Genomic DNA, 15,467 nt, shown 5'->3' with positions numbered 1-15,467 from the left:
ATCTTGGCTTTTATTAGCAGAAACTAATGGTACAATAATGAAAGACAATGGGTGTATACACAGTTATACCCAAGGGGTGTGTCTTTAATGGTAGAGATAATACACGGCCAATGTCAGTAAAGCAGGGCTTGGCAAGTGGAAGACTGAGAGCTCAGAAAAATTCACCAGTCTCCCCTGGCAGAAGAAGGGTTAAAATCAAAGAGGTAAAATTTAAGCAGGCAAGCTATCTACAGCAAGCATAATACATCAATAAAATAAATGGCATTGAGAATTCACTGACATAGCCGAAGCAAGGCTAGTATATAGCAGGGCAATCAGAATATAATGAGATGTTTACAAATACTGGAGCATCTCAGGTTGTTTACGGATACAAGTGGACTTCCTTATTGGGACAGGTGCAGGTGTTGAACCTTGAGAACTGGCGATGTTGATACAGTTACCTAGTCTGTAGTTTGAGAAGACGGGACCTCTGGACCTGCTCCAGAATCACCAGTGTGAGGCAGTGGGGTCTCAGCATGGCCATCTGAATACTTTCTAGGGGTCACAGGCTTGGGGTTGAGTCCAATCTCTCAGGATCACTCCGAGTAGGGGTGTGTGGAAGGGGTGAACCAGGTGGGGCCAGATCTCTTTGGAGTACAGTGTCCGTGCTCCTGTCTGGGAATTTAACGTGGGCATAATTGGGGTTAGTGCTCAGTAGCTGAACTGGCTGGACTAGAGGGTCCGTTTTACGCGTCCGAGCGGGTCTCTTCAGCAGTACGGTTCCAGGCTCAGGTAGACAGGCTGGCTAGTCCAGCACAGTTCCTGATTTCCTAGGAAAAGTAAACATGTGTTCATGAGGTGTTTGATTTGTTGCAGTACACAGTAGAGACCAAATAGAATATAGCGCCTTAGGCAGCACCTCCTGCCACAGGGTAACCATGTGTCTTTAATGCAAGGTTAACAGTCTTCCACACTGTGGCGTTAGCCCTTTCAACCTGGCCATTGCCTTGTGGGTTGTAGCTCGTGGTGCGGCTGGTGGCAGGCAATCCCCTTGTGTAATGGGGCTTGGTGCAGCTCTGCGCTCATAAATGCTGAGCCCCTGTCTGTATCAATGTAACTGGGAAAACCAAAAATACTGAAAATTCTGTCAAGTGCCTTAATGACAGGCGCCATTGAGACATCAGGGCAGGGAATCGTGAAGGGAAACCTTGAATATTCGTCGATTACAGTAAGGAAAAATACATTTATGTTGTTGGAAGGTAACAGCCCTTTAAAATCTAAACTGATTCTCTGAAAAGGTCAGGATGCCTTGATGAGAGTGACCTCCGGAGCTTTAAAGTACTGCAGTTTGCATTCTGCGCAAATAGGACAGCTTTTAGTCAGTCTTTTGACTTCTTCAAGGGAGTAAGGAAGGTTGTTAACCCTTATGTAGTGGAAGAATCTTGTGACCCCTGGGTGGCACAGTCTGCTGTGGATCTCCTTTAGTCCCTCAAGCTGAGCACCGGCAGCAGTTCGTGACAACTTGCCAGGACTATACAGGATCTCATAATTGTAAGTTGAAAGTTCTGTTTGCCAATGTCCCATCTTATTGTTTTTAATTTTACTTTTGTGTTTAGTACTAAACATGTAGGCTACAGATTTCTGATCAGTGATCAGGGTAAATTTTCTGCCAGCTAGAAAGTGTCTCCAGTAGCAAACAGCTTCTTTTTCAATGGCCGGATATTTAAGTTCAGGTCCGCGTAACGTGCGGGAGAAGAATGCCACAGGTCTGCCCTTTTGATTAAGGGTTCCTGCCAAAGTACAATCTGAGGCATCAGTTTCCACTTGGAACGGGACATCCTCATCAATGGACGAGAGTGCAGCTTTGGCAATATTAGCTTTATTTCTCTCAAAACCTTTCAAAGCTGTTGGAGAGAAAGGGAAAGATTTTGTGTCAAACGGCGTGCTTTCGTAGCGTAGTCACGAACCCATTTGTAGTAGTAGGGAAAGAATCCCATACACCTTTTGAGGGCTTTTGCTGAGTCTGGGGGTGGTAACTTCTTAAAGGAAGCCATTCTTTCAGGATCTGGGCGGATTTTGCCCTTGCGAACAATTTAGGCCAGAATGGGTAACTCTGTTGCATTGAAAACACATTTGCCCTCGTTGAATGTAAAGTTGAGTTCTTTAGCTGTTGCTATGAATTTTTTAAAGTTGTCATTGTGTTCAGTCTGGGTCTTCCCACAGATAGTGACATTATCCAGATAGGGGAGCGTACCCTGTAACTCATACATTCTAATGATCTTATCCATCTCCCTCTGAGACACTGACACACCAAAGGTACCCTTTTAAACTGGTATTACCCCCTATCACCCTCAAAGGCCATATAGGGTCATTCCCTTTTTTAATGATGATTTGGTGGTAAGCTGCCTTGAGGTCGATAGTTGAGTACACTCTGTATTGTGCTATCTGATTAATCATTTCATTGATGCGCGGCAGGGGGTAGGCATCCAAGTTAGTGTAACGGTTGATTGTCTGGCTGTAGTCAATAGCCAGTCGTTTCTTAGTGTGATTTTTCACAACTACCACCTGGGCTTGCCACGGACCCTTACTAGGTTCAATCACCCCCTCTTTAAGCAGTCTCCGGGTCTCAGTTTTAATAAATTCATGGTCCTCTTTGCTGTGAGAATGGCTCTTAATGGCAATTGGTCAACACTCGGGAGACAGATTACTGAACAGGGAGGGAGCTTTGATCTTTAGCGTGGACAGACTAACTAGTGTGGGGGATGGTAAGTGTGGGTAGTGGCCCATCGAAATTTAACACTATACGTTTCATCTGAGATCGAATATCCAACCCCAGTAACACAGGAGCGCAGAGATCAGCCATTACAAAAAGCCAAACATTAGCAAGACAATGTCCCTGCAAATTCAAAGTAACTTTACACTTATCCCGTATAGTGTTTGTAAGTTCATTACAAGCCATTGATATATTTCGGTTCACTGGATATCTCCACAAATTTAAGGCTTTGGAGACCTTCTTGTGGATGTAGCTGTCAGTACTCCCTGAGACTATTAAGCAATCGACAGTCTCACCATTCATCTCCCCCTTCATAGTTGACCGTTCCAGTCCATAAACCCCCCCAAGCTTTGCAGCCAGTTGCGCTTTAACAGGGGAACTTTGTGTTGATCTTACCTCACTTGAAGTCGATTCAGCCGGCTCGTCTGAAGATTCCTCCCTTTCATAGTTGTCTTCCATTCCTGCAACTCTTGGATGAATTTTTTTTGGCGCTTCGCTTTTTCTTATCAGTGGGAGTAATTTTCGCTCTACATGCTTTAGCGAAGTGGCCGAGTTTCCCACAATAGCTGCAGGTAGCAAATCGAGCCGGGCACTTTGTTTGGGGTGCCAGCTCTTATCACAGAAGCAGCATTTGCCAGGGGTTCGCCCCTTTTTCCCCTTCGGGAATCCACAACTCCTGGATGTTTCCCCTTTCGGTTTCCAGCATTTCACTGGACTGTATGGCACTTCTCAGTGTTTTGGCTAGAGTGACTGCCCGGTCATAGGTTAAGGGCTCTGTCCCTAGTAGCCTCTGACGGATGTAACTGGAGTCAATTCTGTTGACAAAAGCATCCGGCTTCAAGGCATTGCGGTGTTGTTGCACATTGACTTGCCCTGACATCACATTTGTTTGACAGCGAGTTGAGGGCCAGTGCATAGGCAGGATCACTTTCCCTGGGTTTCTTGTGTTTGGTCAGCAACTGATGTCGAGCAAGCACCACGTTCCGTGGCGCCACATATAGCCAGAGTTGTAGCTCTTTGCATTACAGCAAAAGGGACCTCACCCAGCAGGGAATTCAGGTGGCCCCACTGTATCGCCTCATGCACCACGTTGTTTCGAGCCATATAGTAATTGAAACAAGCAATCCAGTGGTTGAAAATTTCTCTAGCCCTTGGGGCAGACTGGTCGATTATCAGCCGCTCTGGCTTGAGTGCTGCATCCATTTCTGCTAATAAAATTGAAGTGCAAGTTAAAGAAGTAGACAAAGGTGGCGTGGTCAGTCAATAATCATGGCTTTTATTAGTAGAAACTAATGGTACGATAATGAAAGACGATGGGTGCATACACAGTTATACCCAAGGGGTGTGTCTTTAATGGTAGAGATAATACACGGCCAATGTCAGTAAAGCAGGGCTAGGCAAATGGAAGACTGACAGCTCAGCATGGATTCACCACAGTTTTGAACAGATTTAATTTTAGCTCCGGTTTTATATCTTGGATTAATTTGATTTGTCAATCTCCAGCCGCTGCTGTAATTACAAATAATCTAAAAACTTCACTTTTTGGGTTATTTCGATAAACTTGACAGGGTTGTCCTCTTAGTCCTTTACTATTTAATTTAACTTTGGAACTCCGAGCAGTAGCACTTCAGGATTCCAGTGATATTCAGGGAATTCACAATGTATCTTTATATACAGATGATCTTTTAGTATCTATTTCAGATCCTGAAAAATCTATTCCTCCAATGTTGTAATGTAACTTACTTCCTTTGATTATATGTAACAGTATCTATCTAACTGGTCTCTATTGGCTTTATCTTTAATAGGTTGTATTAATGCTATTAATACCTACATTTTTGTATTTATTTCAAGCAGTCACAGTTTTTATTCCAAATTCCTTTTTTGATAATATTGCCTCTAAAATATCTTCTTATATTTGGAATAAAAAGAATGTCAGATTGAGTAAATTCCATCTGCAGAAATTAAAGAAAGATTATTATTGGGCAGTTAACATCTGCTATATTATTTTCTGGATCTACTATTCTGATAAATTTGAATGCGTTATTGGGTAGATTTGGAATTGAATTCCACACAGAGGTATTGAGTAGCTGCTTTAGTGGGAGCAGCTCTTCCTTTTACACTTTCTAAGATTAGTGGGCATCCCTTCAACTCATACTTTAACATACGTTATGGATTTGGTTTCAATTTTGGAATTTCTTTGACTTGAAAATTTTATTTTATCTAGCACCATTTCTCTTAATTATTTTTTTTCAAACCATCTATAATTGATCAAGCCTTCTCTTTGTGGAAAGTTAATGGAATTGTTTCTTTTTCAGATTTGTTTATTGATGGTACCTTAATATCTTTTTAACAATTATCTAATAAATATACCTAAATCTGTTTTTTTTAGATAATTCCAAATTAGACATTTTCTGAATACTTTACTGCCTAACTTTCCAACATCATACTAGCCGGATTTAGTTGATATTTTTTTTACATTGAACCCTTCTCATAAGGGTTTAATACAGTGGTTCTCAACCTTTTTCTTTCTACTCACAGACCACTTTAAGTATTCCCTATGCCATAGGTGCTCTGTGATTAGTAAAGGATTGCTTAAGGTGGTCTGTGAGTGGGAAGAAAAGGTTTGAAAACCACTGTTTAATTGTAACTAATTGAATAATTGTGGGCACAGTTTCATAATACAAAGGAAATGGACCAATGACAATTTTTCTCAAGCAAAATATTTCAGTAACAAATGGTCAAGAACAGTGATTCTCAACCTTCCCTTCCCACTCACATCCCACCTTAAGCAATCCCTTACTAATCACAGAGCACCAATGGCATAGAGATTGTGTGAGTTGAAAGAAAAAGGTTGAGAATCACTGGTTTAATAGGTAACATAATGTTATTAAGATTGCAATCAAATTTTAATGACAAAATTAAAAGGGCCTGGGAAGAGGAACTTCAGTTACATCTTCCAGAGGAATCATGGGAGAAGATTTTTGGATTGGTTGATACCTCTTCAGTATATGCTCGTTATTGTTTGTTTTAGTTTAAAGTGGTACATCGGGCTCATATGTTGAAAGACAAATTAACCCGTATTTTTTCTAACATTAGTCCTATTTGTGATAGATGTAAATCAGAAGTGGCTTCTCTAACTTGTATGTTTTGATCATGCCCTTTGTTGGAGAGATTTTGGATAGATATTTTTAAGACTTTCTCAGGTATACTGGATATCAATTTGCAACCTAACCCATTGACTGCCCTTTATGGAATTTTAGTTCCAGAAGTAGGTCGAGTTCCTACTTACATATTTCTACATGGTTCACTAGAAGAGCTATCTTATTTAAATGGAAAGATTCTAATCCATCTACTTAGACAATCATTCTCTCAAATTATATCATGTTTAAGTTTAGAAAAAATTACGTCGTACATTTGATACTTTTGTTAATTTATAAAAGGTGGCCAAGTCTCTCCAAGTTTATTTCACATGACTTAGTATAGTTTTTTTTCCCCTTCCGAACTATATTTAATTTTACTTCCTTTCTCTTTATTGGTGAAGACCAGAAGATTAATTTTCATTAATAAATTCTCAGGATAGAGTGCCCAATCTTTTTATTTTTTTCTTGGGTTAGGTGGTGTTTTATATAGCATTTTTCTTTTTTTTTAAAGATTTCAGTTTGAGGAGATGAAACATTCGTTAATTGTGGTGTTATCCAATATGTTATATGATGTCACATAGTGATTTTTTTCCTCTTTTTGATTATGTACTCCTATTCTTCTCAGGTATTGTTTATACTATGATTAATAAAAAGATTGAAAAAGAAAAGAAAGAAAACTTAAAATGAAAACAGAGAAAAAAATAAAGGTTAAGTATTATATAAAAGACTAAGAAAATGGCTTATAAATGACCCCCATAGCATTTGAAATCTTATACCTGAATTATTAATTGAATATTGAATCTTTTCTAAGTTTAAACATGACCTGGTATCTCTCAGCCACTGAGCATGAGTAGGCAGGGCAGCATCCTTCCATCTAAGTAATAGCCCAAAGGATAGTGTTGGACATTTAATCGAAGTCAAAAGAGCACCATCCTTCCTGTTGTTCTAAAAAGAGCAACCAAAGGATTTGGTTCTAAATTTATGTTAAGAATTAAAGATAAAGTATGGAAGACATCTCTCCAGTATTTTTCCAGCCTAGGGCAAGTCTAGAGCATATGAATTAAAGAAGCCTCTCCTCTCTTACATCACAGCAAGAATTTATATCTGGATAAAAATGAGATAATTTAGCTTTGGACATTACAACTTTAAGTTTTAGTAAACAATGACGAGCGCATAATGATGAATTATTGATCAACTTAAAAATTGAATATCAAATTTCATCTGATATTGAAAGGTTTAAATCCCATTCCCAGGCATTTTTAATTTTAAGTATCAGGGCCTATCTTAAAGATAGTAACTTATCATATATAATAGATATTAAACCTTTACGTGAAGGCTATAAACTAAAATAACTCATCCACAAAGTTCGCATCAGGAACTCCAGATAAATCAGAAATCTGAGATTGGAAGAAATATCTAATTTGAAAATATCCAAAGAAATGAGAATTGGGTAAATTAAACATTTCAGAGAGTTGTTTGAATGATACAATGTTGTGGTCAATAAAAACATCTTTAAAACATTGAATACCTGTTCTGTGCCATTCCTGAAAGACAAAGTCATGAAGAATGTTGAAAAAAATGATTTGATAAAATAGAACTTGAAATAGAAAAATTGTGAAATCCAAAATGTTTTCTAAACTCTATCCATATTCTTACAGATGTTTAACAATAGGATTATCAATGAACTTAATTCAAAAAAATGGAAGTGAAGATCCAAGAAGTGCTAAATTTGAAATATTTTTTTAGCAGAGTTCATTTCCATTGCTACCCATAATGGACAGTTATCACAATTATAAAAATATAAGGCAACGTATATTAACCGCTCCATAATAAAATCTGAAATTAGGTAGCGCCATACCTCCATTTCTTTTAGATTTTTGCAGATGTACTTTATTTTCCTTTCCATATATAAGGCAATATAGTCGAATCAAAAAACAATTTAGGGATAAAAATTGGTATTGATTGAAAAAGAAATAATAATTTGGGTAAAATATTGTCCTTCCTTGTTTTAAAAACAGTACAAGAAATAATTTGTCCTCTCAGAAAGGCTTTCAAGGTATCCCATACAACCAAACTGAAAGTTTCCAATGAGACATTATTGTCAAAGAAAAAAATATCTGTTCTTCCATAAATCTCACAAAGTTACTATCTGATAGTAAAGCTGAATTGAAATGCCAATGTCTTTTTGTTTGAGAAAGATTATGAAAAATCATTGATAATGTAAACAGGGGCGTGATCTGATATTACAATACTATGGTAATTACAAGAATGAGTCAGTGCAATTAATTGATTATCAATAAAAAATCATCAATCCGTGAAAAAGTATGATGAGCATGTGAGGGAGAAAAAAATACTGTTAGTAGGATGAAAAAAACAACAAACATCAGAAATACCATAATCTCAATTTAAAAAAAATGTTGCAGAGTTAACACATGAATGATCTAAAACAGGTCTAACCATCAATTAAAATCCCGACCTAGGACCAGAGAGTATAGACTCAAGTCTGCCAAAGAAGAAAAAAAAGTTTGAAAAACCCCACATCATCTACATTAAGAGCATAAATATTAGCAAAAACCACCATTTTGTTGTACAATTTCCCTGAAACAATAATGTAACGACCATTTGTGTCTGATACAACATTGTGTTTTACAAATGGAATGTCCTCTGGTTACTGGTGCCCTTTGTTGCCACCCCATCCCAGAGTCTGCAATGCCTTTATGGGTGCTGCTGACCACAAATGCTGTGGGCCCACTCTGTGTGATTGTAGGATTTTAAATAAAATATCATTGGCTATTTAACAGGCCATATAAAGCCTGTATGGAACTGTTGGCAGCAGGACTGGGTAATAGGACCCTTCGGGGGAGCTCTGCATCTCAGCTCCCCGATCTCCTCAGCTCTGCACCAGTGCCTCTAGCTCTGACATTTTTTTCTTCAATTTCTTTTTTCTTTTAAAAAAAAATTCATTTATATATATATATATAGATATATAAAACCCCCAAACATCCCACTAATACCCTCCTTCCACCTTTCCCCACCTACGAAGAAAGAAAAAGGAGATCATCGTCTACTACAACATATTCAAACTTTTTGGCAGCAGGAGCAGTGGCACCTATCGAAGTGGACCAAGAGATCAAATTCTAACACCAATAGTTTTCAAATAAGGGCTCCAAACTTTAGTAAAGAAAAAATATTTGTCTCTTAAATTATATGTAATCTTTTCTAACCTAAATCCGAGTCGGATTTCCATGTAATAGCTAAACACTTTTTAGAAACAGCCAAGGACAAATGCAAAAATTCAATTTGGTACATGGTCAGTCTCAATCTTAAAGCTATCGACTTAATATTTCCTAATAAAAACAACACTGGATCAAAACGTAAAATTACTTTTTTAATATCTGTTCCAAAAACAATTTAATTTGCAACCTAAAACTTTTAACCTTAGGACAGGTCCACATCGAATGAAAAAAAGTTCCTACTTCTTGGTCACATCTAAAACAAATCTGAAGAACTAAGTTGAAAAATTTTCAATTTATACCGATTTACATACAATTGATGTAAAAAATTATATTGTACTAATCTATAATGTACATTTATTACTTTAGTCATACTATCTTTTGTTACAAAATCAAACCAGGAACCACAAGGAAGGCATATCACACAGAGATAAAGATGAACAATTACTTTATTAACAAAAATTCATCTTCAAACTTTAATTCAAAATCCCCCCCTTTTATAACAATGCCCACTGGTTACTATGCAAATTTGTATAACAGTGTAAAACTAATAAATTCCCCAGCCTAAATATAGCATATGTAATTAAAGTCTGTTATTTCCAAACAGCTCACAGAAAAACTTGGACACAAAACACACAAGACTCATAAAACTTCGATCTCAACCGAAGCAAAGATCATAAACAAAATTCAGTTTGTTTGGTAAACTGAAGCCAAAAGATCTTTGTGTGAGAGAGAGAGAGCACAAGATTCGAAGTTGTCTTGTGTTGCTTGCAACTGGCTAGGTTGGGATCCTTCTGGCTGCCTTCGGAATGTTCATCCTTTTTGAAATCCCAACATTCTAAACTGTCCTCTAGACCATGACTCATGCTCTGGGCCTCCTTTCACTCCACAGTGGTGGTTTATCGTCCAAGTCCAGAATTTTTTTCATTTTCTACACATGCTCAGTCCTTCTCCCATTCTCTCAGCAGTCCACCTTCACCTTGGCTCTCTAAGGCAAACTGTCACTTTTTAACATAAAACCATGCAACGCACAGGCCAATGCACAACACAGAACTCTGTAACACTTTACACAAATTTTTGCAAACATTTTCATCAATCTTTCTATCTAAATCCAATTCCCATTTCATTCTTGATTTATGAAAATCTGCTTTAGGCATTTTATTTTGTAACAACTTATACATTTCAGGAATAATTTTTTAAAATCATCTTTAGTAAGTAATAATTCTAAAGAAGATTGTCTAGGTCAGGGGTGTCAAACTCAAATTCACAGAGGACCAAAATTAAAAACTTGGGCTAAGTCGTGGGCCAAACTAAATATTTATTGAATATTTTCAACAACATCTGCATGTTTTCTCTTCTTTCAACATATGTAATGTTAAACTTTTTCTTATTAAAATAAATGTTTAATAATAGTTTTGGTTAAACTCTTTCCAGAAGAAGCATTAACAAATGAGAAATAAAATATTCAATAAATAATATTTCTCGATAGCCTTTAAGCTCCTTTTAAATGTATTTTTTTTCACAAGCCAACAAGTCAAAAAAAGAACAACTTGCTTCAATGACAAACAGGTTTGTCTTTTAAAATGATGAACATATAGTCTGCCTCCCACCTGTCTTGAAAGGTTCTGTTTCCTGTCTTTAGTTTGGCCATTTTTCGTAAGGGGTTTATTACATGTGAGTTGGGCGACAGGTCGCAGATGCTAATGAAAGTAAAGAGAGGAGGTGGGGGCGATTAGCGGGCTGACGGGCCGGCGCCAATGCATTTGCAAAGCATTCTGTGATTTGTAGTATTAGCTGTGCATGCGCTATACTGGCGCGGCGGCCAGCGGGCCAGCTCTAATACATATTTGAATTGATCTTGCGGGCCAAATATAATTATATCACGGGCCAAATTTGGCCCGCGGGCCTAAGTTTGACATGTGTGGTCTAGATAATTTTAAATCATGACCCAATTTTTCTAATAAAAAGCTTTTAACTTGATAATAACAAAAAAAAGTATTCGGAGGGATTTGAAATTTGTTTTTCATATAATTAAAAGACAAAAATTTCCCTGCTTCAAAGCAATCTTCGACTTTTAAAAATCCCCATTTGGTTCCAAACTTTCAAAAACTGATTATCCACAATAAAAGAAAAAAGTTTATTCTGATATAAAGGTGTTTTCAATGAAATCTTCCCTTTCCCACCTGTTTGATAATCAATTTTATTCCATAGTTCAATTAAATGCTTTAAAATTGTTGGGTCTGCACCAATTAATAATTTTGAATTTCATTTATAAATAAATTCCATCATAGATTTTTCACCAATTTTGTCCAACTCTATTTTAGCCCAAACAGAAGATTTTGTTGCATCAAACATTACATTCTTAGTTGCGCTGCTTTATAGTATTTCTGAAAGTGGGGAAGTTGTAAACCTCCCAATTCAAATTTCCATGTCAATTTTTCCAAAGGTACCCTATTCATCTTTCCTTCCCACAAAAATTTTTGTGGGAATTTTAAAAATTTTGCAATATGAAACAAGGAATAGACTGAAAAAGATATTGTACCTTTGGAAAAATATTCATTTTGATACAATTCACTCTCCCCTTCAAAGTAATAAGTAAGTAATTCCATCTTTTTAAATCTTTTTTAACTTTCTCAAGTAATGGAACATAATTTAACTTATATAAATTTTCTAAATTTTTATCAGTTCTAAAACCTAGATATTATTAGTCCTACTAAATTGAGCAACCTCTTTACATCGATCATAATTCCCATCTACCAATGGTATAACTTCGCTTTTATTCTAATTAATTTTATAACCCGATATTATGCCATAATCTTGCAACTTTTTATACAATACTGCTAAAGAATGCCCCACCATTTTTAGTAGACTTGTAATGCACATTTTTATAACAAAATGGGGATATTCCAATATCTCTAAAGCAAATATTGCAATTTCTATTTACACTGACATTCTTTTATGTTATATATACATTCTGAAACTGCTTTTGTATCAGCTTTGGTAATAAGCTGCTTGCATAGCTGAGGTCAATTGTAACATGTCAATGAAAACAGAAAATAAAAAATCCAGCTCTTTTGAGGCAATAGCCGCAGTAAATTCATGTTCGCTCCTGAGGTCAAGAACTTCCAGTCTGTGCATTCTACCAAATAGACATTCTACCAAATAGACAATATACAATAAACACCAACACAATGTGGTGTGTGTTTCCAGAATTTTTATTTTGTTTCCTATATAAAAATTTTTGAATGCTGTTTTGTCACTACACTACTGTACTCATTTTAGTCAAATGTACTCATTTTAGTCAAAATTTGAAAAGCCTTGACTTTTTCAGTGAAGCATAGCTTGAACAGATAACATTTGCGCTGTTTTACAGCAGGATTGAAATATCAACACACCACAGTACAACAAGCAAAGCAACTTAATCATTTTAAATTGTGCTTTATGGAAACAGTAATTGATTTCTCAACTAATATTTTGCATTTAAACATTTCTGATTCTGTTTTAAGCTCGAGAAAAGACAGAAAATTTGGCTCAGCAAAAAAATCTCTCTTTCCCCCTCACACCCCCTCCACCCAAAAATTAGTTCTACATTCTATATTTCACATACCAGCAATCAGAAGATAACTCTCTACCTTGGCCAGGACAGCCAATTTATGACTAATTGTATTGTTCATTGCTTGGAGGTTTATGCTTAAGTTATTTAAGTTAATCATCTGAAGTTCTGTATACAGAACTTGCTTAGGGAGGAACATAAATATGCTGAAAGTAGGTCAGTCATGGTTTACTGGATAAAATTGCTTTCTGGGGAAAAATTATATAGGCTCAATGTGCACCGTCGAGAATTATAAGTGAGAGAACTGATTGAAATATATAAAATTCTGATGGGTCTTGCCAGAAAGGATATGGAGAGGATTGCTCCTTTTGAAGAAATCAAGTGTGCCACCTGGTGGTCTGAGCACAGTTTTGGGACTTGGGTGTCCTAACTTTTTGAGAATATATACATGTAGTGTTAATTTGTTATTGGAGAAAGGGGGGAGAGATGGAATAGGGAATTATAAACCAGTTAGCTTGCTGGAGGTTGTTGGAAAGTCATCATTATGATTAGATTTGGGTAAATTGTAATACAATTAGATTGAGCCAGCATGGTTGAATAGAGATGTCAAGAGTTGTAATTTGCAGCAATATTAAAAGGAGATACAGTGCATCTCAATTTTTCAATAGTTTTTTGATGAAGTACTGTGAAACAGGTTTTTGCAGTAAGTAATGGCCTATAGTTTGAGGAATAAATGGTAGTAAAGAATTGGTAAAAGGACTGAAAATGAAGTAGAAATTAATAAATCACTTTCAGATTAGAAGATTGTTACTAGTAGGAACTCATATTTAGCTTTTCATTATTTACATACTGGTAGATGAAATAGATGAGAAAATTGAGTATCATGTTTTCAAGTTAGTTGAGGACAAAGTGAACTGTGAGGATGGGAGTCTGCAAAAGGATATTGACAAGAAAGTGACATACAACATGCACTTAGAAAAGTACAGCCTTTGTGTCCTTCATTGCAAAGAGATGGTTACTACCAAAACATGGATCTTCGCTGCTACAACTGGGTTATTTGCATTGTGTTGTCTCCAATGAATTTGAAGTTGAATGGGGAGAGTAAATTAGAATGAGGTGCTCTATGTAAGCTATTAACTCTTTGGTAAACCATTGCTGAGGGGGGGGGGGGATATCACAGCAGGGGTCAATTGGACACTGACTGTTGGTTTTATGCAATTCCATGGTATATCTCATATCCTTAATTTTGGTTTAGTGGTAAAATATTTATTTTCTCTTTGTTCACTCTGCTCAGCAGCTAGTGGATGAGAAATATGGCAAGAAAACTGAAAGAACATTCTCTTTTATGAAATGATGCAACCTGTTCTGCTGTCAGCAGTTTTTCACTTACTTTTGAATGTTTGTCTGACACAAGACTATGTATTGTAGGTGAAAACAATATCTCAAGCAGAAGAACAGTTTATAAAAATGAAAAGAAACCCCTACAAATAACATCTTCCAATAAGAACCAAATTCAACTACGGTCTGGAAATGAAAGAAAGGTATTTTACTTACTATAAGTATGGCAATATACTAACCAATATTAAAGGTACTGTTTCCACACTTGTTAGCCTTAAAGAGGCAAAAGTGCAATATGATTGGGATTCTGAAGATGTTCTGTTGGAACAGGTGACTTGGAAAGCTGTGTATTATCGAGTTACAACTGTAGAGTAAGAAGAATGGCTAACATTGCACATTCTTTCTCGAGTGACGAATCCAGGAGACAATAGCATTAATATTTTCTTTAGATGCTAAAACAAAATATAGAACAATATAAAAAGTGAAGTACAGAGGTTCAAAGGTAATTAAAATTTTGACATTCAAGACCAACATTGGAGGCTATCAGAGAAATGAATTAATTGAGTGGTAGTTAATCAAGAGAGTAGAATTATGATCAAGCATAAGAATTGGTATCAAAAGAAAGTCATTTCCAAGATGATAACAGTTACAGAGCATCCCATTTCAAGACCACAGAAGCATTAGAGATTAAAAATATAACGGGGAAAATAAGGGAACGGTACTGAGAATCTACAATAGGCTTATTGCATGAATATTTGATGCTAGATTGTTTCAAATAAATATGAAGAAACTTCTTTATCTAATAGGACCAAATTTACTATGATACTATTTACAGTTATTAGGGTCTACAATTTTATTGATCTGCTCTGAAGCATGGGTGAGTAGATTTTTTTTAAAAAAATGATGGAGTGAGGACTAAAATGAATCAGAAATCTTAATACAGAAATTAAATACGTCGGACATTCGAACATGTCAAGAATGCGAGATTTGGTGGCTGTGTAGCATTGATAATAAGAAGGCGATTAAGTAAAGGTAACATTGGTGATTGAGAGACTGGGAAGATAGATGGGTAAGAGAATCTTTTTGAGGAAATTATTCATTGTAGCACTATTTTCAATCTGGTAACATTAGTAGATTATGAGATTAAATAAATTGTCTCAGGATCAGTTATCATTGGCCAATCCACAAATGAATCACATCTTAACACTGGACTGGGATCCCAGTGAGGCAATGACTCACATTATGCTCCCACCATTCATCCTGTAATCTTGTTCCACATCCACTAGACTTCTGACTACACTTTTGACCATTTCTTTTTTCTAAACTTCCTTTACACCCCTCCCTCATCACCACCAACTACTGAGCCCTTTAGATCTAGGGCCATTAAAGAGGTCTTGTTATTGATCATTCCTAACTAATTTCCTGATCACCAACTCCACCATGCTCATTCT

General features: G+C 36.4%; 1 protein-coding gene across 11 annotated transcripts in view; it reads left to right on the top strand.

Moving 5' to 3' along the window:
- The window catches only part of LOC138743475 (uncharacterized), a 192,718-nt gene that overhangs the window by 109,329 nt on the left and 67,922 nt on the right, over positions 1-15,467 (top strand). For all 11 annotated transcript variants that reach the window (XM_069898910.1, XM_069898911.1, XM_069898909.1 and 8 more), the window contains one exon: positions 14,107-14,219. In XM_069898910.1, coding sequence (XP_069755011.1) covers positions 14,107-14,219 — 113 coding nt within the window. The remainder of the gene's footprint in view (positions 1-14,106; positions 14,220-15,467) is intronic.

Source organism: Narcine bancroftii, chromosome 9 (assembly GCF_036971445.1).
Source record: "Narcine bancroftii isolate sNarBan1 chromosome 9, sNarBan1.hap1, whole genome shotgun sequence".
NCBI classification, from domain to species: Eukaryota; Metazoa; Chordata; class Chondrichthyes; order Torpediniformes; family Narcinidae; genus Narcine; species Narcine bancroftii.
Note: the sequence above shows the minus strand (reverse complement) of the source record. Positions and strands in the feature narration are given on the sequence as shown.